This window comes from Dermacentor silvarum, chromosome 6 (genome assembly GCF_013339745.2).
Source record: "Dermacentor silvarum isolate Dsil-2018 chromosome 6, BIME_Dsil_1.4, whole genome shotgun sequence".
In the NCBI taxonomy this organism is placed as follows: domain Eukaryota; kingdom Metazoa; phylum Arthropoda; class Arachnida; order Ixodida; family Ixodidae; genus Dermacentor; species Dermacentor silvarum.
The window spans coordinates 169,720,674-169,747,042 of record NC_051159.1 but is presented as its reverse complement, the minus strand read 5'-3'; the positions used below and the strand labels follow the sequence as shown (position 1 = coordinate 169,747,042).

The 26,369-nt window shown below is 44.4% G+C and overlaps 1 protein-coding gene across 1 annotated transcript; it reads right to left on the bottom strand.

Moving 5' to 3' along the window:
• Positions 1-1,983: 1,983 nt before the first annotated feature.
• On the bottom strand, positions 1,984-13,820 carry LOC119457043 (acetylcholinesterase). The gene is made up of 3 exons (XM_037718869.2): positions 11,964-13,820; positions 6,826-6,975; positions 1,984-2,166 (listed from the first exon to the last, which is right to left on the bottom strand). The coding sequence occupies exon 1, from the start codon at positions 13,554-13,556 to the stop codon at positions 12,063-12,065; it is 1,494 nt and encodes a 497-aa protein (XP_037574797.1). The 5' UTR covers positions 13,557-13,820; the 3' UTR covers positions 1,984-2,166; positions 6,826-6,975; positions 11,964-12,062.
• Between the last annotated feature and the right edge of the window lie 12,549 nt (positions 13,821-26,369).

The window sequence follows — 26,369 nt, the reverse complement described above, 5'->3', positions numbered from 1 at the left end:
CATGAATGTGACTGCCCTGCCATTTCATGTATGTTTGACAACGCTCGTCTCCTGATACGCCGACACCTCCTGAAGCAGCACCCAGACCGGCGTGTTGCTGACGGATCGTTCCCTCCCCGTGTTCGTGGTCGAGGCTTGCCCCGTCGTGCTAGAGCACTGTTATACAATAAAAGTTAAGGGTTGGGTCTGTGTTGGTGCGCGAACGCCTATACCGACAAGGACGTGTGGACAGCCCGTCGTGTACGTTTTGTGGCTCCTGTGAGACACTTGAACATCTCATTTTAGAGTGTCTCGCATTCGTTGCGCAGCGCGCATTACTAATTAAGGAGTATAGACTTATGGGGCTGCAATGTGCGACTCTTGACGATTGCCTATTTCCAAGGGGGAGCGCTGCTCGACGTGACCAGGTCCATCGAGCCCTGCTAACTTTTCTGAAGGACACTGACTTGGCCTCCAGATTATAAACATTATTTGTATTTTTGTTTTGTTCTGTCTGTGTCTTCGTCATTTCTTTATTTCCTCTTTTCTTTTCTCATATTTTCATTTCCTCTATTCCCTCCTCCTATAGGAGTAGGCAGGCGTTGTGCCCCTTTCGGTGGCAGTTGTCAGCTTTCTCTATCCTTAATCTCTTTGTGTCCTTGTGTGTATATGTGTACAAATCAAGTAATAATAATAACGCTTCGGGTGAAACTGCCAATGTTTGTCTTTCCCGGATGTGGCAAGTTCTTGATCCAGCAGAAATGACCTAATTGCTTAATTATGCGGCACAAACATTCTTTGACGTCACATTTTTACTCACGAAACTCCTGGAGGTGTCTGGGGGATCCAAAAAGATCCCCCAGAGACCCGCAGGAGTGATTTCGTGTGTGGGTGTGTGCGTGAATGCAGGTGTGTTTTTTACGCTCTAATTTGTTTTACCATAATGAGTTACGAACTAGCGCAACATCAAGTTCTTCTATTTTATCTGTTCGTTAACAAACTTTCTTGCGTGAAGCCTTCTTCTGCCGACTTGTAGGCTAATCTTTTCATCTCATCATGTTTTGTTTGTGCAGAAGGTGGCTGTGGGTAAGTGGGCCGATGGAAGGCAATGCACACTATTTCATAATTCTTTCTTACGTTTGGCAGCGTGTCTGTTCTCAGGCAATTGTGTATATCTTGAAAGCAGGCACTAAAACATGGCAGTAAGCACGATTTATTATTGTTGATTTTCGCCCGATAAGCTGACGGGTTGCAGTAAATTGAAGTTCGTTGGAATACGGCCTCGGTTTGCGTGCTACCGGCCTACGTCACATATCCGACGGGTCAGGGAAGCACTTGTTCGCAAAATAATACTAATACTGAAAATATCCCGATTGAAAATATTGCACTAGCTAAATCATATTTCTTCTTTTGGCAAACTACGCCAACTCGTAACAAAACAACGTGGTACTGGTGACGCAGGATAGGACGAGTGCGAGCTCACAACATCTTTTACTTCTTTGTCGTAATTTTCTTTCCAGGCCATGTTGGCCACACGATATAATGTGTAAGAGTCGGTGATGAAGCCGCAGTGACGGTAATAAAACGACCACGACATCATCACGACGAAGCTATACCAACGAATGCCTGACGTCTCTATGACGACAATGGCTTGACGAGATGGCATCATTAGAGTCGGATGACAAAGCGCCCGCAACGGCATCACGACCTCATACCTAGTGGCCCACGCTATCAGACAACTTCGGCCACTGAGTCAGCATGAGGGTATAGATAGATGGATAGGTGGATAGATGGATAGGTGGATAGGTGGATAGGTGGATAGATGGATAGATGGATAGATGGATAGATGGATAGATGGATAGATGGATAGATGGATAGATAGATAGATAGATAGATAGATAGATAGATAGATAGATAGATAGATAGATAGATAGATAGATAGATAGATAGATAGATAGATAGATATGCTCCCAGAATAAATTGAGCACAATATTCGGCATAATGTTTAACAAATTTATGACCTAAAGAAGAAAAAGTGTGCTAAGAAAAATGAACAGTTCCCATGGCAATATCATAGACGATGCTGATGTCGAAGGCTTCGCTCCTGGCTGCTTCTTCTTCGGAGGCGTCGAGTTCACCGGCTTTCTTGGTGGTGGTGCTGCGAGGGATTGTTGCATGCTTCCGTCGCTGCGCCAAAAGCATAAAAAGTTATTAGTGGGTGCTCAACATATTAAAATCACAGGACACACCCTGGACCAGCATTTAAGAACAAGTTTATTTACAGCGTGCAGTGGGTTGCTCATTTTCATCTTAGGACAAAGAGTTCTAACTGCGTGCTTTAAGTTTGATTTTAACGTGGGCCCTCGTCAACATACTTAAGCGTCTTTTGTGCTGGTTTCCGTCCAGTTCATTTCTATTCTGGAAAATAAAATTTACTTCAATTGAGCTATGCTTACGTGACGCAGCCTTTCGCCTTATTTATTTAGCTTTCTAGCACAGAAGCAATTAAGTCCTTTCACCTCAATGCTTCATTTATGTATTTAACATCGTCGTTCAGTTGTTCTTTCAAGTGTTACTCCAGTTGCCGGTGCTTCTAATTATAAATAGGGATGATAAGTTGTAGTAAACTAGTGACTACTTTTAACTCTTAAATAAAAGTATGTTGATCACTACTGACTCTGACTTCTTTTTATTGCGATAGCAATTATATGGACACTCCAAGCGGATTTCTGCCGTCGGCGTCGCGTGACCGTGAGTTTCCGTATGAAGTCTCACGCGAAAGGCCGTGGGGGGACGGGAGGGAGAGAGGGGAAGCGACGTTTAGCTGCGGCACCAAATGCCAATTTATATAAAAACGTTGCGAGGCGTGAATGTGGTAACGACTTCCGACGCTGCTCTACGAGTGTCCCGTTCTGATCTCGTCGAAAACCTCCGAGCAGCAGCCAGAGGCACCGGCAACAGTCACCAACGCCGCGCGCGTTCGATGCGAACGCGGGCAAAACGCCGACGGTGTCCACAACAGTTCTGCGCGTTGCTGGTGCTGCTACATGTCCAAGTTTATACAGCTGATAAAACTGCTATCCTTACTCCGTATAGCTCTCTACTAATTTGCTATCACAATTGATGCTTCGTCTTTTGGATGAAACGGCAACATTTTGTTATCAGACTAAAGATAGCCCTCAAAATGGCACCTTGCGTTAAGCTCTACTGTAAGTGGAGCGTCATAAGCATGTCAGATTTTTCTCGGCTTTACCATAAAATCAGAGTGTGTCAAGTCAAACGTCATACCAATTTTTAACTTATTATCCCGAATCACAAATACTAGTCGGAATTGGACCGAAAACCAAAGATTACCTGTATTGAAGTACCCTAAAATTCACTGTGATGTGAGAACATTCAGTACCATCAAACTGAGAGATGATTGGGCTAGTTTGCTCGAATATAGGCACACATGGCCTTGAATATAACCGGATGCTATACACGCATTGAACCAGCTGAGACATCGCGAGCTGTGCTTTACCGTGCGTAACAGCACATTTGAGTTTCCATAAATAATGCAATTTAATTATTGACCTTTTGTAGTTAACCTTCACAAAGCTAACTCAAGTCTGTGGAAGATATCACACAAAAGTTTGAGAAAGCGCTCTGCTGGCGGCAGTGACACCCATTCTTTATGAAATGCCTCGTCATAACTTTGGCAATTAATTACGGAATTGCAATATTACCACACACTTTTCACAATTATTGATATCTAAACGAGATCTGAATGCTTACGTTCGGATCAGTTTAAGCTCGATATTGTCTAATTATGGCGATCAAAATTATGGGGTTTTACGTGGCAAAACCATGCTCTGATTATGAGGCACGCCGCAGTGGAGGATTCCAGAATAATTTGGACCATCTGGGTTTCTTTAACGTGCACCTAAATCTAAGAAGGCGGGCGTTTTCGCAATTAGCCTCCATCGAAATGCGGCCGCCCAGGCCGCGATTCGATCGCGCGGCCTCGTGCTTAGCAGCCTAACACCATAGCCACTAAGCAACCACGGCGGGTACTATGGCGATGACTTAAATATATCCTGATGGCTCCTTCTGCCATCGTTTATCGAAAATTTGATATTTAATTGCGTGTCTTAAGGATTCACTACACGCTCTGTCGGACTCTCAAGAATATTCAAACAAGAGCTACTTAGCTCAACAAACCTTAAGCTTGATATGTCTTCTTATCACCACGTGGCAATCATTTAAAATTGGCTGCACAGGCACGTGCACCCAATGGCGGCAGATGCGTTAGCCGGAGGACGCGGACGAACGTTGTTGGACTCTTAATGGCTCACGCTCTAAAAGAAGTCAACTGCTTCGCTATGTTGCCTTGAATTCTTGGTCTTTAAGAGGCTAATGAAAAGCCGATAACTGAAGTAATATTTCTTCAGTTACTGCGTATTGAGAGCCAGATTGCTAGCAAAAAAATAACTAGGGCCATTTGCTTACAGAGGGCTCCTTTTTTTCAGTTTCAGTTTATTACCTTAAAATTCTCCCGCAGGGGCATTGCATAAGGGTAGGGTTTTCATAAGATCGCACAAACATCGAGGTAAATAATCATTCAACAAAAATGGTCTGTGACAAGTTCTATAAACGGAGATGGGCAGGCAGTAGTAGCGATGTTCGGGGGAAGGCCATTCCAGTCTGTCGCGGTTCAGAAGAAAAAGGAGGCAGTGAAGGTGGTTGTCCGAGCACGTGGTCGCGCTACTTGAAGTTGGATGGCTGGTGCGATGAGATATGCGTGCTGCTGCTCCGATGTAAGGTGGTTGATTAAGGGAAGAAAAGAAGAACTTGTGGTAAAGGGAAAGACTGGAAATGCGACGGCGATATGAAAGCATTGATAGGCCGGATTCTAATTTCAGAAATGAAACGCTAACGTCATATGAGTATGAGGTATGAATGAATCTAACAGCACGATTTTGAACTGATTCTAATGCGTCGATGAGATATGCTTGATGCGGGTTCCAGATGGCTGACGCGTATTCTAGTTTCGGTCTAACAAGTGACTTATAAGCTAGTAATTTTACGTCTGGTGGAACGTTCCGTAGGTTCCGTTTTAGAAATCCTAAGGTTTTGTTAGCTGCGGAGATAATGTTAGTGACATGTGCGCGCCAAGACGAATCATGAGATATGGTTACACCTAGATACCTATAAGATTGCACTGATTCTAGCGGCATGTTATTAATTGTGTATGGGAAAAAGATGAGGTTTCGACGGCGGGAGAAGGACATGCATTTACATTTGTTAGCGTTAGGGGTCATCAGCGACTTGCTACACCATTCTAAGACACTATTAAGATCATTCTGGAGATTAGTTTGGTCAAAGGAGTTATTGATAGTGCGGTAGATGACGCAGTCGTCTGCAAGCATGCGTATATTACAGGAGACACAGTTAGGTAAATCATTAATGTATATTAAGAATAACAGGGTGCCAAGGACGGATCCTTGGGGCACGCCAGAGGTTACTGGGAGGGGGCTTGATAGGTTATTGTTGACTAGAACCATTTGTGTGCGATTAGACAAAAATTCCTTTATCCAGATGAGTACGTTAGAATCCAAGTTCAGCAGTTGAAGTTTTAGTAGCAGGAGCCGATGGGATACTTTATCAAATGCTTTTGCAAAATCCAAAAAGATAGCGTCAGTCTGTACATTGGTGTCAAGGTTAGTTCGCAAGTCATGAACGAAAAGAGCAAGAAGTCCTATATCAAATTAGGCGGTCTTTTCGTTGTGCCATGCCATCGCGCTTGCTGATGGGTGGGACATCTTAAGGACGTGTCACATATTCTGCCGAAGGAGGCTGACATCTGTACTAGGGGGAAACAAAAGGAGCAACGGTGGCAGATTGTTACTCCTGTTAATTTACTTACCACATGGATAAAAGCGGCAGAATTTTTTTCAGGCTATCAGAACACATTAGGGAAGGCTGAGTGTGAAACTCTGGGGATCAACCCATTTGCGGGGCAGAGAAAAGTGTAGATTGATTCGCTCTGCTATGAATATTGATAGACTAATTGGAAATATTTGCAATACGAACAATATGTCATCAGCTCCTTCACAACGTTAACCTGTTAAAATAATGAAAATTGATATATGCTTGGTGAAGTCAAACATTTCAGCTGTTTAACGATTACCAATCAAACGCGGGTCAGTCATTTGCATTTAACCCCACAAATTCCGAACACCATTTCACACTAAAGAAGATTGAAACAACGTGTTCCCATTTATTTGTGGCCATGGAGGCACTGTATTGGTTTGAAGAAACCAAGAAAATGATAATTGAGTAAAAATAATTTGTATGGTAATTACTTCATTAGTAAAGAATTTGCTGAAAGATCCATAAGCTAAACTCGCTACAGCATATCAAAATGCTAGCATGGGCTCCACACTGGCTTTACGGCGCTTAAATCAGAGCTTTTAGGTATCGCATTCAGCATATCAAAACGGATACGTTGGGCTTTGTGGGGTTAAAAAAGAAAAGCACGCACACACAGAAACAAATATATATCCATTACTCGTTGAAAATGCTCTTCTAGTGTTCAATGTCTCCACAAACACTTGGCATCCCACGGCATGTTAATTACATGTATCAAACAGAAGCGTAAACGCTGACACCCGCGCTTGAAGAACTTTACTTGCAAGCGCCGTGCTTTTTCCTTGTATCGTGACACTGCGACCGCCAGGCCCACGGCCGACCTCGCCTTGTCGCTGCGTCCGTATTGCGCTGCCGCTGAGCTTACATAATGCAACGACACATACTGAAACATAGCACACTGACACATTGAAACATAGCCATGCTAGACTGGCTTACCTTGCTACGACAGTTCTCTTCCACAAATCGCAGATCTCCGTCTTCGACGTTTGCATGATGGAGTAGTTGCGCGGCTTTAGCACGATGAGCTGACGGTGCTCTGCTGTGTATGCTGGCCATTCCAACCCGGCTGAAGGAATCTCTAGTTTGCTGGAAAGACAGAGCAAGTGTTTTGCTATAGAGTAGCACGATGAAGGGCAGCACAAACAGCAGCTGTCGCGAGTAGATGAGCTGCGCACGTCTTTGATGAGGCAGGCATCACGCGGGACCAATGGGCTGCTCTGAATTGTTGGTGCACCTTGAACGATTGAAGGCACCTAGATGATCGATTTCTTGGGTCGGTCGTATAGAGTCAACTAAAGACTGAAAGGACCCCGTTTTCACTCGGAAAGTGGTGGCAAGACAATAGAAAACAAGTAGACTATAAAAAGCGACCGCCAATCGCCGCTTGTGCTCATGACCTGTTCTGGTGTATATACGCTGCAGGCACGTTTCTCTTTAACGGTCGTGGTAACTATAACTACCCAGTGGTTTCCATCTGGAAAATTATAATACTTCTCAACTTAGCATGTTATCCTAAATACTGATACATGGAAAATAATGGCTTTATTCGCAAACACTTGCTTTCCACATTCAGTTACCAACTTTACAATAGCTATTTCACTTCCACATCTTACAGACAAATATCTTAGCATTCTTCCAACACCCAACTTGTCACCACAAACTCACATTAAATTATCGACAGGTAGTCCTTCCTCCGTGGTCTAGAAGAATTACGTGTTATACATTTATTCATCCTCAGCTTGAATTCGGCCTCAATCGGGTCACCTCGCCTAACCTGTACAATATGTATTCCCAATGAATCTGTAACCATGGAACACGTTTCAATGCCAGAGCTTACATTTGACGTTACAGCTTGGCTATCATGGTTACGTTGTCCTTCTATTTTCTATCCTGAGAACCGCATGAGTAAATAGTGTTGCTTTCCTGGTATAGTCTATTATTTTGCGGTGAGCCACCGTTCTCATTGCAAATGGTTCGTATCCCGCCCGTATGGGTGCTTCCCCAATCGTAATGGTTTGCAATGTATCTTTGGTCGAGACAATACATTTAGTTCCACCTGATTTACCACATTGCAATGAATATGGAGATATGGCGAATGGGTGGGACATTAAGTGTTCTACAAACTTTAGACGAAATGTAATGGCCCTATTTTCAAACGCATTGTTTGTACTACTCACTTGCGCACCAACGTTGCTACTTAGTACTTCATGGTTTATGCCATACCTTAGATTTTATGTAACATTTTAACCCCTGTGTTATCTAAGCTGACGTTCTACTCAGCGAGTTCTTTCATCCTAGAAATGCTACAAGTAACAGTGTTTGTAGTGTTGCTACATATTGTATGTACCTCCAGGTCTTTTCAGTATGCCATACCTTCTTTCACGCTATTTCTTGTTTTGTTTTCGCTAGGTATGCATTATATATAGCGGCAATCTCTGCAACCGGCCATCCTCCATCCTATACTATGCCTGCACCGTACCATGCGAGTTACACGAATAAACAGAGATTACCGGTCTCGCATGGGTTATTTCCTCTCACCACTCTGGGTGCAGCGCTCAGGGAGATGTAGCTGGGGTGCTTTGACTTAGGGTGCTTTAGCATGTGCAGTTAAAATAAATATACAATATAGACATTGCCCCTGAGAGGTACATAAAATATTTCACACATACACCCGCTTAGCACCCGTTGTAGTTGCTACAGAAGTACTTCCCCACAGGGGGCCAATCGCGCTAACGAGTAGTGAGATTAGCATAAATTTGTGCTTTAATGTTGCTGCGGAAGCTATTTTTAAATGCCACCCGTTCTACTGAAATTGTATTCTTCTTCACTTAGTCGCCTACTATTTCTTGCTCGTTTTCATTTACCTGTTCTTTCAAGTTTCCTCCTTCCGAGGTGCTTCTTTCAAATTAACTAAAAAAATGCGGATAATCTGTTATTGTATATACCTACGTGGCTACGTGTGAAATGTGTGCCGCACGTGGCTTTATATACATACACTGTGCATACACATCCATTTACTTATCGCTACAGCTCTTTCTACATGCTCAAACTTTGCATTTCTCATCTGGACCTTCGTCTTGCGAAAACTATTTGCTCTGTTTATTTTTGGAGAAGTGTTCTTTTTTACCTAAAAGAAAATTGCTGACTGCTGATTTTCTGCCTATAAATATAAAATAAACACGTAAATGTGCGCCTTCAATGTGATATGGTGCTGAATTCGGATTTGTGTGGTGCCCTCTTTACATTGGACATTTCAAACAGAAGCAGAAATAATTCGTCGTTAGCTACAGAACGAACTCCCCGCTGAAGCAAGCTATGAGGATAATACTTCGTTGCTTGAAACGAAAGTGCGGGGGAGTAGGTCGCGGTCGGCCGCAGGTGGTCATAATTAATCTGGAGTCCCCCTATAGTACGTGCCTCATAATGAAGTCGGGATTGTGGCATTTAAAACCCCAGAATGTTGTTAATTTTAGCTTTTATGTTATTTATGAACACCATCGGGACATGTTTCAAAATAACAGTCATGTTTCATTCACGTTTTACTCGCAACACTATCAATGCGTTCTCGGAACGTCTACTAACAATTTCACAGGTTTGTATAAACGACTACTTCTCCTAGTTACAGTCAAGATCATCTATAGGGACAAACAACGCCTGTAACGTTGCTGAAAGACGCAGGCTGTTTCTTCGAGTGAGCATAATCATGCAAAACTATTGAACTCTGTGGGAATAAACGCAGAAGCACAAAGTAGCGACCACGGAATTAGAGACCCATGCAGTTGTATGCCACGGCTAATTTTTCAGGACTTTTGTAGGGTGGGTTACAATATAATCCCCTGCAAAAATGCTTCATTGTACGCACTTTGTAAATTTTGTATTGAACTTGTTTAACGAAAGAAGCCTTGTTCAAGTAAAACAGTCGCCAGCAAAAAAAAAAAAAAAAAAAAATTGATTTACGCGTTTACGTTAAAGCTTTTGAGAATCGCCTGCCATCCGTGATCAGGATAATAATTTAGCGAATGGCCAGCGACACGATGAATAATAAGACGCGTGTACATTTGCCACTTGCATTTAAATTCTTCCTCTGATTGGCTGCCGTCTGATAAAGGTCTCGCAAAGCTTGACGTTTTTATAGAGGTGGAGAACGTACGTATGAGAACTGTTATAACCACTGAGTTATTTATGTGTATAGAGATGTGTACGCCCAGTCTGAGGACGCTTGCACGTATCCTAAAAAGATAGCACAGTGACAGCACCATTCACTTCGACCCCTGTTGAGATAAAACCATCTAAAATTACTAATTTGATATTGATATTATTAGGCGCAATAATGTATTAAACTTTTCAAAGTGGCACGTGTATGCGAGATACCCTGCAATAGCGGGTTGCTGGATAATTTTGATATTACGGGGACAAGCAACAAGGCATGCGGCAATATATGTACTTGAGAAAATTGACATTGTCATCTGGACCCGTCGGAACACAGCCGCAATATTTATCGCACATACCACAGCCGAGCGCTGAAACGCCTGTAGGGTAGAAAAAATATTTCACGTCGAAGAGAAGGTAGTGCCGTACTTCCATGTGCGCATCTGCATAGAACTTAGCTACTTATGTGCTGATAGAATTCACGGACACCTTAATTTTGCACCAGCGCTTTAAAAGCCAACAATTGTTCCTTTAGGAAGCTGTCATGTACATCCGCTAAAGGGAAGAGTGGCCGTGACTTTCCATTCTGTGCATTTTGTTATTGCGTCGTCAAAATAAAACCATGTCAAACCAACTAGTCTGCCAGCACATTCGGAAATTCTGAAAGGAAGTACACTATGGTAAATATTGTATCAGAGGCTTTTGTTCGCTATAACTTTGCATTTTCGTCGTTACTGTAAGTCACACAATCAAGACTTGATTGGACAACCATAACATGAAAATAATATCAGGTTACTAAGGCGGCTTGAAATATGGCCATTTTTCAGTAAGCGTGTACTGAAGGCGGACTAAAATATACCTCGAAAGGCTGTAGTCCAGATAAATTTTCCAGTTATAATGGAGTGTGGTAACGACTAGATGAACATAGTTGTTCATGCACTCTAATTATTGGATGGTCGGCTATACATTATACGAAAATAAGACGCTGCTGTCGTAAATAAGAACGTTCGATGAGTATTTATGCTTGGAAAGGTCATTGAGATCGAAAAGCCTGTCCAGATTTCAACCAGCTTAGTATGCGTATTCATAAATAGACCTTTGGCACGTGCCTTGTTTCTTGGCATGAAACCACGGTAGTGTCGTTGGCACTCGCTGCCGCGTTTCTGCTTCAAGGGCATCTCTACAACCGGTCTTTATATTTGCTTGTTATGAAAGAAACCGCCTGTGCTGATTCCAAGCTGTAGTGCTGCTTAATTAACACGTTTTTGGAGAGATGTCATTCAGCAATAGGCCGAGGTTGACGCAAATGAGGAGACCGTGCTTTTATTTCTTTTTTTTTTTCATTTGTTATATTTTTTTACGGTGTAGCGTGACCTGGAATAGCGGCCTATATCTGACAATGTCTGTGCCGAGTCCCTACGTTGGTTTGAGCAAAACAGGCACAGCTGCTGTTTTATATAAAGACGTTCAGCGGGTCAATTCATTGCGCAGACGGGATGCGTTACCTCCACGTGAGGAATCTGTGATCACGAATGCGAAAACACCATGTAGAATCGAGGTACCCTTCGCAGGAATACCAAAAGCGAGTACCTCATCCCTGTTACCAAAGCAGCAATCAAAAACGTAGAGCACACATTACATTGTAATATAATTACACGTTTGGCGTTGCTGTAATAAAGGAAAGAACGATTCTAATAAAAGCGAGATTTTAAGCTGACCCATTCTTTCTGAACTAATTTAATAAGATATGGCTTTTTGTAGTTTTCATTCTTTAGTTGATGTCTTTCTAAGCACACAACTTCGTTATGCGGTAATGAATAACGGACCTGTCTGCAAGATAACAGCGTGACAATAAATAACAGCGAAAATGTTCACTTTTGCCTCACATTCTGAATCCGATAATCTCATTTTGTGAATGAACTTACTCGTTCCTTATAAATTGGGCGAAAGCTTCGACCATCTCCTTCATGAAGACCTCTTCCTCCTTGGTGTAGTCCTGCGTCTGCAGGAACCGTTTTCCTACGTTACCCAAGGGTTCCGTGTAGCGTCTTTTGTCCTTCATAAATGGCAAGTGATCCTAGCGTGTACAGCAGGTCTGCAGCATGCGCTACACCCATCCACGCCGGCACGAAGCTGTGGGAAGCCTTGTGAGCGAACAAGTATCTGTACACACGAACTCCATCCGTCGCAGCGGCGTCGGCAAACAGTTCTGTCGGGCAGTCGAGAAATGCGTCCCCGACTAATTCAGCTGTAATGTCCCTGGCTTGCTCGTAGGTGCGATTGGCATCGTCTTCACCGTAATACATGTCCGCGAGCAGCCGCGCTTTTGATAATGGCATCTCAAACATCATCGACAGTGCGGCGGCTCCTAGCATTCTGTGCTCGTCTGGTGGCGCATCTGACAGTGCTGGAAAGGCCTTGAGTACCATATTGTAGAACATAGTACCCTCGTTCGCCGTTGTGCCAATCAGGACGTCCCGAACTCCGAATTTTTTCCACGAGCTTGGAGACATGAACGGGTACGGAAAGAAAGTGTCGTTCTCGATAGGGACAAACCATCGCTGAAGAATGCGCGTTGACTGTATCTTTTCGAACACGCTCGAAGCTTCCGCTTCTCGGAGGCAGTACATCACTTCACGTAGTTGGTCGCCGGCGCTTTCGTTAGCGATGTTGAAGCACTTCAACGTCGACACTATGCTATTAAAACTCGCTCGCGTGTTGAAAACTTTGTTCAAAATCAAGGAGAAGGGCGCGCCGCTCTGCATAATGGCCTTCTGGAAAAGGCCCACGCTGTGAGAAGACCGTGCATGTAGCGCTACTGACATGGCGCCAGCGCTCTGTCCCCACAAAGTGATTCGCGCGGGATCACCTCCAAAGTGGACGACATTACTGTTTACCCACTTGAGCACAAGGTTTTGGTCCCACAAACCCAAGTTCCCTCCAGACTCAGGATCTTCGGTGTCCAAGAAGCCAAACATGCTGACCCTATAATTGAAGGTCACGAACACGACGTCGCCCTCGAGGGCGACAAAGTTTGCGGGGTCGTACAGAAAAAGCGCCGAGTCGCCCCATTGGAAGGCGCCGCCGTGGATGAAAACAACCGTGGGAAGCAGCACTTTGTGGCAGGCGGCACTTTCCCGGGTAGTTGCACACTCCTGGCCTCTGGCTGGCCGCCACACGTTGACGTAAAGGCAGTCCTCTGACGCACTCGAATAGTCGAGCGCCAGAGGGCCAAGCAAGTCGAATGGTACTTGCCGACAGGCGCGTGGCTTTGATGTCGCGTTGTACGCACCTTCCCACGGACGTACAGGCTGAGGTCTTCTGAAACGAAGCTCACCGATGGGAGGCTCGGCGTACGGTATTCCGAGGAAGGCGTCCACTTCGGTTCCACCAGCTTGGACCCGCGTGCCCACTACAAATCCTGAGTCGATTCGCACTGTAGGAGAGTCCTTTGCAGCAACGAGGAATAGTGCTGCAACCAGCAGAGAGGCCAGAAGGCATGCCTTGACAGCGACCATTCTGCTCTTTCCGGGAAGCGTTGGAGCTCACTGAATATGGCTCTGCATTATAGGTTACCCTGACGAGGGACGGCTTTTAGTCCGACACGTGTGGCCATGTAAAGCCTCACTTCCTTCACCATCGATTATGCTCAAAGTTATTTGGCCTTCGCGAAAGTTCAGGCGGAAGGAACGCTATTTACTACGGCGAAAGGGGCGGTTTGTTTTTCCTCTCATAATAGCGTTATCTTCGATCACCGCTGCAGGCACCGCTCACGGATTGTCCTTCGGCACCCTTTTATGATTGCTGAGAACGTTTAGCGCTCGTGCAACCAGGCTGCAACCGTAATAGCCGAAAGGGGAAGTATTTAGGACCATTGGACTAATACAATACGCAAAAGTCTTCGCTTTCTTGCCACTTCTCGGATTCGCTAAATGGCACAATATTTTCTCCGCACCTTTGTTAATTTCGAATAATTCTAAGTAAATATGTCGTAGATGCCATGGTGAGATGGTCACTGCACCATCGGGGATTAGATGAACGCAGTAAGCACATTAGATGAGTGGTGAGTCACGAATAGCATTATTCGTACCTCACCGTTGTCTAAATCACAGTCGCAAGGAGGCCTGCGTGAAGCGAAAGGTGTGTGTGGTTTGTGACCGCCGCCATACCGTCAGCATCGCATAGTTATTTAGTGTCTTCAATTGATTTTATGCATATTTTTTTCTACGAGAAGAATGCTTAAGTGCACGTGATAACTTAAGTTTGCAAGGTTCGAAACTCGGTGAAAGTTCAAATTTGTTTAGCGAACTGACTAGAGCCCGAAACTAAGGATGGCAAGGTGTACTTTACTTGGTAAGTGCTTTGTGCATTCTTGATTTTTACTACATGCTTTTTGGGGCACGCTATGCTTGGTCAGCCAGAATATTACTTCACATTAAGCACCATAACCACCTTTATAACTGTCGTACGCTGGCGTGCTCAGTAGACACAACGTACTTACATATATTCCTAAGATCACAAAGCTGACTCCACATGGACATCTTCCACACGAGCTTATAGAAGTACTATACAAAATAGAAACAGAAATTGAAAACAGTAAGGACAAATTCATGAGTGCAGGTTCCTTTAAGATAAAGAGGGCTTATAACTTTTTGTTATGGGCTACGGAGCCTGAGAGGAGATAAGTTTCTCGGTCGCCACAAATATTCCTGAAGTAGAACAACTTGATGCAGCGTTTTCTAAGCAAACTAGCTGGAACTGAGCGGCAGGTTCAACTAAATTCAGCTGAATATTCAGTTGAATTAAGCATTAAGAACGCAAATGCACTTTGTATTGCTTAACTGCATTCTTTAGTTTTGTTCTGTCGCCTAATTTACACCCGATATAAGCTCATTTGGTCTGCTTTCCATAGAACCTTGAAGTGAACTTGAAATGTTTCGCCCATTTTTGAACAGAATGGCAGTTTCATGTTTATACTCGCCTTTGTCTTTTTTTTTTCAATTTATTTGAATGGCGGGCTTATATCACTCTTGGTTTGTTCTCAGGAACAGGAAAGACAACCTAAATTTATGAAAGAAGTTGGATAGTGCAATGTAGAAGCTTTCTTGACGCCTTTCATAAAATTTCAACAGATTACGGAACGATTAAGAAATATGTCGACAATTAGGGTGGAGTGCAAACAAATATTGGCAAAAATAGAAAATTTTATATATTGCGCATTAACGGCTAAGGACACACAAAATAACATAAAAAGGGGTAAAAAAGAAGGCAAACAGGATGTGGCGTTTTGGGTGCGCAAAAACTCCTTAAAACAGAATTTTAAACAAACTGTATATAGACGAAACGTTACACTGAATAAGGGGTTTTGGCCGTGTAGAACCTCTTATTCTGACTTCTTTTTTTCTGTTGGCTATTTGCTACTCTAGCGCCACTATCTGATCACTCGAGCGCAATGCTCATGCTGTTGGTAACACAACAGTATAGATTTTTGTTGTGTGCTGCGGTGTGTTTAACTCCTTTCGAGATATCACCCGCGAAATCATCGTCTTAGTACTCTGTACGTGATAACACGCCCGCTTCTCACGAACTTCTTGTTCTATGTGCTTTATTTTTGCACTAATGAAACTTCACTTTCGCTGATGCGTGGCATCGATTTTTCACACTGCTAGTAAATTATTATGTAAGATCGTCGTTCTTCTTAATCCAGCATAGTCCTTCCTTTCGAACTCTGCCAACGATTCCTCCATATCGTCACTCTTGATTTCTCTCAAGTATGCGCCGTTAGCCTGTCGGTGATTATGTAAGCCGTAATCGGATGGTCTCGAGCCATTATAACTGTTCCTGGTTTTGAGGCGCTCCGCGGAAGGCCGAGTTACTTACGACACGTTTCGCGGACTAAGGTCATTTTGACTGTCTTTCAAAATTGATACCCTCTATCAGCGTGGTTTATTATGCTCGGAAATGCGGGAAGCAATTTATATTGGAACAAATGAGTTGTGGTGCGAGGAAAAGAAGGAAAACCAAGGGGAGACAGGATAGGGCGCCAAATCCTGTCTCCCCTTGGTTTTCCTTCTTTTCCTCGTGCCACAACTCGCCCAACGCACTACCTTGCTAAAGTATATTGGAACAAAGCACTTGCTGTCTGGATTATGCACTTACAGCCTTGCATGCCGCAGCTTACATCATTTTTGAGCTTCTCCGGCAATATTTCATTCTGAACGCACTCTTGACTTCAAGAAGCAAAACGCCTTCAAAATGCTCGAGAGTTTGCGCTCGTAATGTCATCTTTAGCCCTAGTACGCATTTATAAATCCCATCTTACAATTACATTTTACATATTACAGCTTACATCTTCCCATATTGCAATTATTCTGTTCGAGAGGCGGCTTTGGAGATCATTGTTAGTTACCCATCAACGTCCGCACCGGTGCGTTCCTTCTAGCCCATTTACTTACAATGTGCCCATACTTTACAGCAATCATTGCTTTACAGACTATATCTGCATTCGAGGAGTCGGCATTGGTGGCGATTAATCGGCAAATGCCAAGGCTAAATTTGGCGGCCTGACAAAAAAGAAAAATGGGTAGGCTGTATCAGGGACGCAGCCGCAGGGAGGTATGTGAGATGTCTTGTACAGTACGTGCTGGGGGCCGAGGCTGTACACGCACTAGGGTGCAGAAATGACGTAACCAAATACTCAAGTCACATTTATTCGCGCATTCAAAAATAACATGCTTACCTTATGTTACAACTAGTCGGGGTCTTACGGTCTATTTTTCGCAATCATGCTCAATCTCTGTTCGCAGTGGGCCCGTTTCCTTTACAGCGGATTACGGCACTGGGGTAATGGAAAAGGCGAGAGAACGAGTAAAAGAAGAAGAGAAAGTCCGGTGTGGATATTACCGACGTAGTAGCAGTTTTCTGCTCTATATCACAGACGGTCCTCAGTCCGTATCATAGACGGTTACTCAACCCAGTAATCTTCAAAAATCGCAGCAGTGCTTTTGTGACTTTTTGTAGCTGCGATATGCGTGGGCACGGTCTAAAAAGTGATGGTAGCCCTACATTTCTGCGAGGCACCACCTATAGTAGCTGCTTGGACTTGATCTTGGTGTCACGGCGCTACGCCTCGAGCGTCCAATGGTTTACGGACATAGAGACACATGGAAGCGACCACATTCCAATATACATAAAGATCAGTGGAGTTGAGCAATGCTCATCTACTGTCTTGCGTACAGTTGATTGCTGGAGGTTTAAGGCACATATATGGATGACGCATGTCGGGAGGGCCTTTCACACAATATAGAAGATGCAATCGCGGAAGCAATGAAAGCATTCATGCGCTCACTTACAAGGTCAGCAAGGCGAACAGACTTCGACATAGAACTGCAGAGGCTGCGTGTGGCACGCCGACACGCGGAAAGAAGGTATCGGCGCACGAAGTCCGTTCATTGGTCTGAGGGCTTCCCGACGCATACAAAAGAAAGTTCAGTGCAGTATAGATAAAATGGAAGGCAAGCGATGGGAATATTTGTCAGTCGCTTGATTCCCGAAGATCACTCTAACACATATGGAGAACGGTTAGCGGTCTTCGCTCATGTCCGCATCAACGGAAGACCTTTGCTGCTCTGGCCCTCTACCAACACCGATCGCAGTTTGAAGTGGCTGGAGAGTTCTGTGCACGGGTTGCTGGGTCCGTGATCATCACTACTGACGCGGCACTTAATGTCGTCCCTAAAGCACGTGTACCAGAAATGAACGTGCCATTTTCACTCCAAGAGTTGGATGCTGTGTTGGCGACCTGCAGGCGTTCTTCGTCACCAGGACCAGATGACATCACGTACGCTGCCCTATGCCACCTTGAACAGTGACGCACGTAGTGAGCTGCTCAACTACTACAATGAGTCTTGGCAAAACAGCGTCGTTCCTACACAGTACAAATCAAGTCACTTAATCCCCATTGTGATACCTGAAAAGTCTCCGCTTGATTAATCATCATATCGTCCAATACCGCTTTAGAGCTGCGTCGCCAAAGTGATGGAAAGAATGATTCTTGCTCGCTTGAAATGGTACCTTGAGCGGTTCAACATCTATCCGGTGCCATGGCTGGCTTTCGTCGAGGTGGCTCGTCCATCAGCAACGTTATTGACCCCGTTACCTGGGTCCAAAAACAGAAAAGCCTCAACCGCCTATCAGTTGCACTTTTCTCGATGTCAAAGGAGCATACGACAACGTCGCCCATCAGGCCATACTGAACTCAATTGAAGCTGTGGAAGTTGGTGGCCAGATGCATCAATGGATTCGGGACTATTTGACTGAGAGGTGCTTTTTCTCACAGACAGAAGACGGCCCAGTTTGGGAACATTACATCTGCCGTGGTGTGCCGCAGGGTGGATTGTTGAGCCTATATTGCTCAACCTCGTCTTGGTAGGACTTTCGGAGTACTTCCCGCGGACAGTTCATGTCTCCATATACGCCGAAGACATCTTCATCTGGGCCTCTGCTGTGACGCGCCCTCAGGTGCAGGCCAGGCTTCAGCGATCGGCAGCCATGACGGCGTCTTTTCTATAGACGAGAATAAGGCCTCAGTGTGTCTACCGAAAAGTACGCATTGGTTGGCTTTACGCGCAAAAATGTCATTGTATCCCGTTTCGATCAACGGTCAAGCTTTGTCCTCTGTTAAAGCGCATCGCTTTCTGGGTGTCATCATCGAGTGCAACCTCTCGTGGAGCCCTTACCCTTACTGCGTCTATCTGAAGAAGTTAATTCTATTGCTCAGATCTTCAAATTTTTCTGCGGGAAAAACTGAGGTACACCAGTTCATTCTATGCCGCAGCTGTACAGGGTACTGTTCCTGGGACTCCTCTGTTAAAGTCTACCAGTTTTGTCAAATACATGCAAGATGAACATTCGCGGTCTGGATAGCATACAAGCCCTACGCACGTGTTTAGGGCTGCCTCGGTGCACCTCAACTGAGAGAGACCTCAATCGCGAGAGACCCTACGATCCAGACACACGTAGCTGTCGACTCCCTCAGAGCGCACATTCGCCATCTGCAAAAGAACCCCGACCATCACTTAGCTTCCCTACCAGCCGAGACACCTCATGCGACCTTTAAAAAAGTGATTAGCGCTCATCAAGAGTGCCTACCGTGATCTTATACACCGGCGGCGAAGCCTTCAACTCCCCTGTGGTGCGTGCGCCAGCCTCATGTTTTGGTACTCCCGAAATTACCAAAAAGACCAATCATCCGTCGCCGGCTCTGAAGCAACTGACGCTCCTATTAATGCAGCAGACATGTCATGACTGCATACATATATATACCGATGGTTCGACCTCATCTGCCAGTTCAACTGTCGCATTCGTCGTTTCAGCCAAGCAGGTTACAGTTGAATTCAAATTGTCCCATATGACTACATGTCGGCAGAACTTGCAGCCCTCCATGCAGCTGTGACCTACGTCACCGAAGAGCCGGCACAGAAATGGGCCATATTTTGTGACTCTAAGGCAGCTCTTCGCAGCATCACGTCTGCCTTACATGACAGAACTTCGGAGCAGATGACATCCTACATCAGGGAAGTGCACCACCATGCTCTGGAAATAGGGCACAAAATAATCTTTCAGTGGATTCCTGCTCACTATGGAATCTTAAGCAATGACTTTGCGGACAGGGCGGCCCGGTCTGCCCATGAAGACACCCAGACGAGTCCAATACCTTGGCGAGGACGGACACTGCCAGGGAACTTCGTCTGCTTGCACGCAAAAAGTCACAAGCTTTCTTCAGTTCAAGTGCCTTCAATTAACCATTGCATAAGCTTGACCCTTTGCTACGGCTACAACTGCCATCTACCCTTTACCCGCGGCAAAACAACCTTCCTGTGCCGCTTGTGGCTGGGAGTGGCGTTCACATGCTTACTCCTATCGTATGGGAATGGCCGTGAGCCCGATGTGCGACTCCAGTAGGTGCGAAGAAACCACCGAGCACCTCTTGTGCACCTGTCTTCGCTGCGACGTACAACGCCTCTCTCTCAGGACAACTTTAAATCGACTGGACTCGAGACCGTTCTCTGAGTCAAAGATACTCGGACCGTGGCTACACCCGTCAATGGCATAAAAAGCGCTTTGGGCACTAGTACACTACTTGAACTGCACCGGTTTAAGAAACAGCTTATAGTGTCCCGGTGTATCATCCCACGTGCACTCAGTACATACACTCTTCCTCTTTTCCTCTTCTTATCAGTAGCGCACCCAGGATCTCTGCCAGGGGGGGGGATGACAGTTTGCCAATACCATCTAAACAGCACCAATTTCGATTTCTTCACGGGAAATTGTCAAAAAATGCGCTTTTTACGAGTGTGCAGACGATTGCGCGCCTTACATCTTCGTTGCAGTACTCAAATGCGTAAGGAAAGAAAAGGGGTTAAACAAAAGGGGGGGCTAAGTGGGCCTCAGGGGGGGGGGGGGGTTACAACCCCCGAACCCCCCCCCCCCCCCCCGTCGGTGCGCCACTGCTTCTTATACCCCCTTTTCTTTACCCCAGTGTAGGGTAGCAAACCGGACGCTCGTCTGGTTGACCTCTCTGCCTTTCCTCTCCTTGCTGTCTCTCTCTCTCTCTCAGCAAAGATCTTGTCCAAGATTAATTGCTGTCTATCCATATGATTTACAGTTTTGCATAGATCATGTCTTCCATTTTCAAAAGATGGGCAGTAGCACAAAAGGTATTCTACTGTCTCCTCAACACCGCAGGCATTGCATTAGACCCTGTCGGTCATTCCAATCAAACATGTATATGCATTGGTGAATGCAACGCCCAGGCGTATGTGGCACGGCATTGTTTGCTCTCTTCGCAGAAGCTCAGGTAACAGCCGCAGTTGCATAGATGGGTCGAGAAAATACAAACGATGCTGGGTGAATTCAGGTGTGTGCCACTTCTCCAGTGTCGTACGGTGTGCTAGCTTGTTTTAGTGTTGGGCTGCGTCAGTCCTCGATAAAGGGGTAGAAACAACGTTTGTTCCTTCATGTGCTTTGCCAGCAGCTTCGTGGGCGAGTTCATTGCCGGATATACCACAATGACCCAGCAGCCACAGAAACACGACATCGTGTTTTTTTGCGATCACTTGATGGTGCATTTATCGTATCTGAGACACGAGTTGTTCACAGGACCCGCGACGAAGAGCTGACCAAAGACATTGCAGACCGCCTTTGAGTGGCAGAATATTGCCCACGGAACCACCGGTTGGTTGTTAATATAATCAACGCACCTGGGAGGGCAACAAGCTCCGAACCGGTCTATGTGGTGGCGTGAGAAATCTTGTATCTGATGCTTATTGATCGTGATGGTATAACCACTGTGCTGGTGGAGCTGGTTTGAGTGGAAGAGCCATGCGTTAAAAAACATTAAATTATGGTGTTTTACCTGCCAAAACCACGATCTAATTAGGAGGCACGCCATAGTGGGAGACTCCGGAAATTTGGACCACCTGGGGTTCTTTAACGTGCACCTAAATCTAAGTACACGGACTTTTTCGCATTTCGCCCCCATCAGAATGCGGCCGCCGTGGTCGGGATTCGATCCCGCGACCTCATGCATAAGAGCCATTTGTATATTTGTGGACACGGTCAAAGTAGGAAGTATGCAAAGAATCCTGAGTTGCTTGCTTCAAGGCCAAGGTAGGCAGGTCAGTCTTCTTTCTTATTCCTGGAACGGAAAGGAAGTTGTAAACACAACAAGGCTGACGGTGAACGTGCCGAGGGCGTGGTAACCGACGGTAGGGAGGCACGGTGAGTGCTGACGACGCTGGAGAATAAGGCCTGTGGGTCGTCATTCGGGCAAGTAAGCGAGATAGCTTGATTGCATCCGTGAAATCTGGCGAATATGCGCCCTTAGCCTGTCGGTCATTATGTAAGCCGTAATCGGACGGTCTCGAGCCATTCTAACTGTTACTGTTTTTGAGGTGCTCCGTGGAAGGCCGAGGCAAACGCGCAGTGCCTTGGCTTGCGCACTCTGAAGTGCTCGAAGATTTGACCTGGAGGTTTTGGAAAGCACGGGAGAGGTATAGCATAGAAATACGGTAAAAAGTAGTGTTCGTTACAGGAGCCCACTGACCATACCCTTTTTTGCCGGCGATGAATGTGAAGGTGTGGACAATATATGTGAGCACCTTCAAGTCGGCAATTTCTAGGCTGCAGGAGAGGTCCCGATAAACAACGACACCCAATAACCTCTGCACAACGATACCAAAGTAGTAGGGTAGTAAGTAATAGTAACAGAGTGGGTAGTATGATTACAAATATATAAGCTATATATTGTTTTAAACCCTTCCTAATAATAATAATAATAATAATAATAATAATAATAATAATAATAATAATAATAATAATAATAATAATAATAATAATAATAATAATAATAATAATAATAATAATAATCAAAATAATAATAATCAATCAATCAATCAATCAATCATGTTTATTTAACGTGCCCAGGAACAACCCTAAGGTCTGAGTGCTGGCGCACGCATACATTACAAACCAAAAACAAGACACTCAGGGAAAAATCATTAAAAAATAAATGAATAAAAATAAAAATTGTGAAAGGAAGAGAGTACGGACAACAAAGCGCAAAGTAAATACAAAAGAAAAAGGAGGAGAAGGACACTTGAACAATACATGATATTATAATACAAGGCAAAGCTCGGACAAGAACGATGACAAGGAGTTATGAAAGATATCAAGTTCACGAAAGTAAGCGTTATAAAGATTCTGTATTCTGTGGACAGTTGAGTGTTCGTGATGACAGGCAGGCACATGGAAAGGTCTATGTTCTCTGGTGATCTTGCGTGGGATGCGGAACATGACACAGCTGAGAAGTTCGGGACACGTGAGGTTACCGTGAAGGAGTTTAAAGAGAAACAGAAGGTCAGCGCGATTACGTCGGTCGCGAAGCGAAGGCAATGACAACCCAACAGTGCTAGTACAGGGTGCAATGTCCAGGTTTGCAAAGCGGTGATTATATATGCTTAGAAACTTTTTCTGGACACGATCTATAATGTCACTGTTGGATCTAGAAGAGCCATTCCAGACGACCGACGCATATTCGAGTTGAGGAAGGCAGATGGTTGTGTATAATTTGCGGAACGGTGTAGGAGACTTGAATTCCTTCGATAGTCTGCATACAGAACCAAGAGAGCGCATACCCCGCATTGCAACACGTTTAGTGTGAGCCGAAAAGTGTAAGGTTGCATCAAAAAGTACACCAAGATCATTGATCTCGCAGACCTTACACAACGGCACAGAATCTATAGAATAAGAAAAAGAAATACTTGCTGTTTTGCAATAATAATAATAATAATAATAATAATAATAATAATAATAATAATAATAATAATAATAATAATAATAATAATAATAATAATAATAATAATAATAATAATAATAATAATAATAATAATAATAATAATTTAGGCCAGAAAAAATTAGCGTAGTTTTCACTAGAGGCTCAATGCTAAAGAGACAGCGGAGCTGTTGGGCACAAGCTAGTCCTGGCTTTTGGGCTAGGCTAAGTACTACCAAGTCATCTCCAGCATTTCCGGAATTGATCATTGATTGATTATCGATTAGATATTGATGACTGACTAAACTTAAGTAGTCCCAACCATGCTTAGCTAGACTTAGCCAGGCTCAGCTTCGCTAGTTGACAGGGGTATGTGCCATTGCGCTTGGATCCTTTCTGCACTACCGTCAGGATCGGCCCATATTTTCTGTTCGCACGTTACGGACTAACGCTCGGCTTAAACAGCTGCGCTGTTAAAATACGAGCGATACTGGTATAACCAATCTTTCGTTACCAGCGGTTTTACATAGTGACCCCCTAGACCAAACTGAAAAACATTTCATGCCAAAAACAACATATTGTCACGTGGTAGTAACCGTCAAGAACACAGTAGCAAAGCTGTGAATGACGATACTAACTTTTAAAGACGATAGTCTTTCTTCAGCTCCCTAAACGCGAAAATCTTTGTCTGTCTGTCACTCGATTCAGCCACCCGGCTAAAACCAAGCATGAGTAGAGGAGGTGCTGAGAGAGAAAGAAAGAGACACAGATAGAGAGCAATAAATAAATACTTTCTTGGCGAGGCGGTATTCGAACCCGGGTACCCAGGGTCCGAAAGCGAGCGTCATAATCTCTAAGCTATACAGCCACGCTTGTAGAACATGCATTTATGGGAACCAATGTATGACTGCGTTGTACCAGCGATTGTAACAGAACTTGCTATGGGCGAGAGAAAGAGAAAAGGAAAGCGAGAGAGAGATTTAAAGAAAGAGAGAGAGAGAAAGAAACAGAAACACAGATAGAAAGACAGAGACAGAAAGAAATGAAAAATGAAACGGTGCAAATGAAAAAATCAGCGCGTTAGAAATGGTGTCAAAGAGACGCTAGGCGTTAAAAACAATGCGACTGAAGCCGCGGCTCTGTAGCCGGCTTTAAGCCAACAGTAATAAAAGGTCCCAACAGATGGCGCGAGGGAAGAGAAATTTGTATTGAATTCAGCAAAACCTCCATTGCATCCATCATGGGAGGAGTGAGAGGGGAGGGGAAGAGCGTGAGGGGTGGGAGAGGGAGAAGAGAGGGTGTTACGTATCAGGGGTGGCAGAAGACCATGGAGGAAGGAGGAAGATCTTGTCCCTTGTTTTTTTTCCTTGGTTTTGTTTTTGTTTATTTGAATAGTTTCAAATGGTTTCGAGTGGGCATTGAAAAAAAAAAAAAATCAACCGGGAGTACTAAAACCTACCGCGCGCTCTGACGTATCCTCCGTGCTCTGACGATTTCACCCCGTGTTGGGCCACCACAGTTGGCGTCAATCGCGTTGCGGTATTCTCCCTTCTATCTTTTTCTTTCCTCCATGCAGAAGACTATCGTCTTTCGACGGCATTTGCAGCGAAGCAAGCAGATATGCGGCCAATTTTTTATAGGGCGAACTTGTGCCCACAAAAGCAAGCGACCTTCGAAACACGATATCGGCGAACACAGTCGGCGATCGTCGAAGCCTGATCCGCGGGTCAAGCGCGTCGGCTTTTATACATCATTTGTCGCAGGTTCTAGTGTAATCGCTGGTTACACTAGAACCGAAAGCTGTATCGGGAGTTTTTCATGTTGCTCTACAATCTTCTCATTGACACTTTGATAATTAGGACAGTACTTCTGGAGTTAGATAATTAATTACAATTACCTCATTAAATCTCAGTAACGAAAGAATTACTGGCGGCTACGCCCCTGTACTGGAAACAATACGCACTAGATTTGCTTCGCGTAACGCCTTTCCTCTTCTTTTAAATCTTGCTGCGTGATAGCTGGGACACTCTGTATATTGTAATGAATATGAATAGAACAGCCGGCCCAGGAACGGATGCTGTCTTTGTGTCTCTGGTCCTTTACAATATATATATATATATATATATATATATATATATATATATATAAAGAGAGAGAGAGATATGTCTATGTTGCAGTTTCGATAGTTTGTATCTATGAAGCAGCAAAAGGCGTACGGTGTACTGCAACTCGCCATTCATAGTGAATGCACAACAAAACGGGGACAAGGACGAAACAGACGACACAAGCGCTTGTGTGGTCTATCCCTTCCTTGTCACCGTTTTGTTGCGCAGTTCATAGGAATTAATACCAACTCGGCCAGCTTTCAGTACTTATGCTAACTCATCATTCCTGCTATATTTGACTTCGTTGTAATTTGCGCCTTTATATTTCTGCTTTTGCTTTCTTGTTGCGCGCAATACACGGTGGTTACTCCACCTTCTTTCTGCATGGTTTCGGTATTTAGTGCTTACTATATGCGTCTAAAGGCGATCTAACGTTTGTTCTCTGGCTAACTGAATGGAGAAAGTGAATGTCTAGGTGAGTGCGAGTATTCGAAAATATTGAAAAAGGAATCGACTAATGCCCTATTAAATTTGTTCGTCAAATCAAATAGGGTACTATTTGAATCGAATAGTCAGTATTCGTAAATACAAAAATGTTGAATACTTTTTTATAGTTGGTATGTTCTAGCGGGCACCATCAAGGATAAAAATGCAGCAAAATTGCGGTAACTGTCGTTGCGGTGGCCATAGCAGACACAATACGTTACAAGTTACGTTGCGGACCACGCTATACATCGCTCAGGGAGCGGTACTTTTGCTTCTAAACCGCGGTAACTTGCACTCTCCGAAGAATTCCTCGTATGCGAACAAACTACCTGTTTGTTCGGAAAGCTTCATTTAGGCTATTAATAGGCGACGCTTCTTAACGTGCAGTGCTATGACAGAAATTTGCT

Bases quoted from the DNA above. Each gene is read 5' to 3' on its own strand.
- LOC119457043 (XM_037718869.2), bottom strand. From the start codon at position 13,556: ATGGTCGCTGTCAAGGCATGCCTTCTGGCCTCTCTGCTGGTTGCAGCA.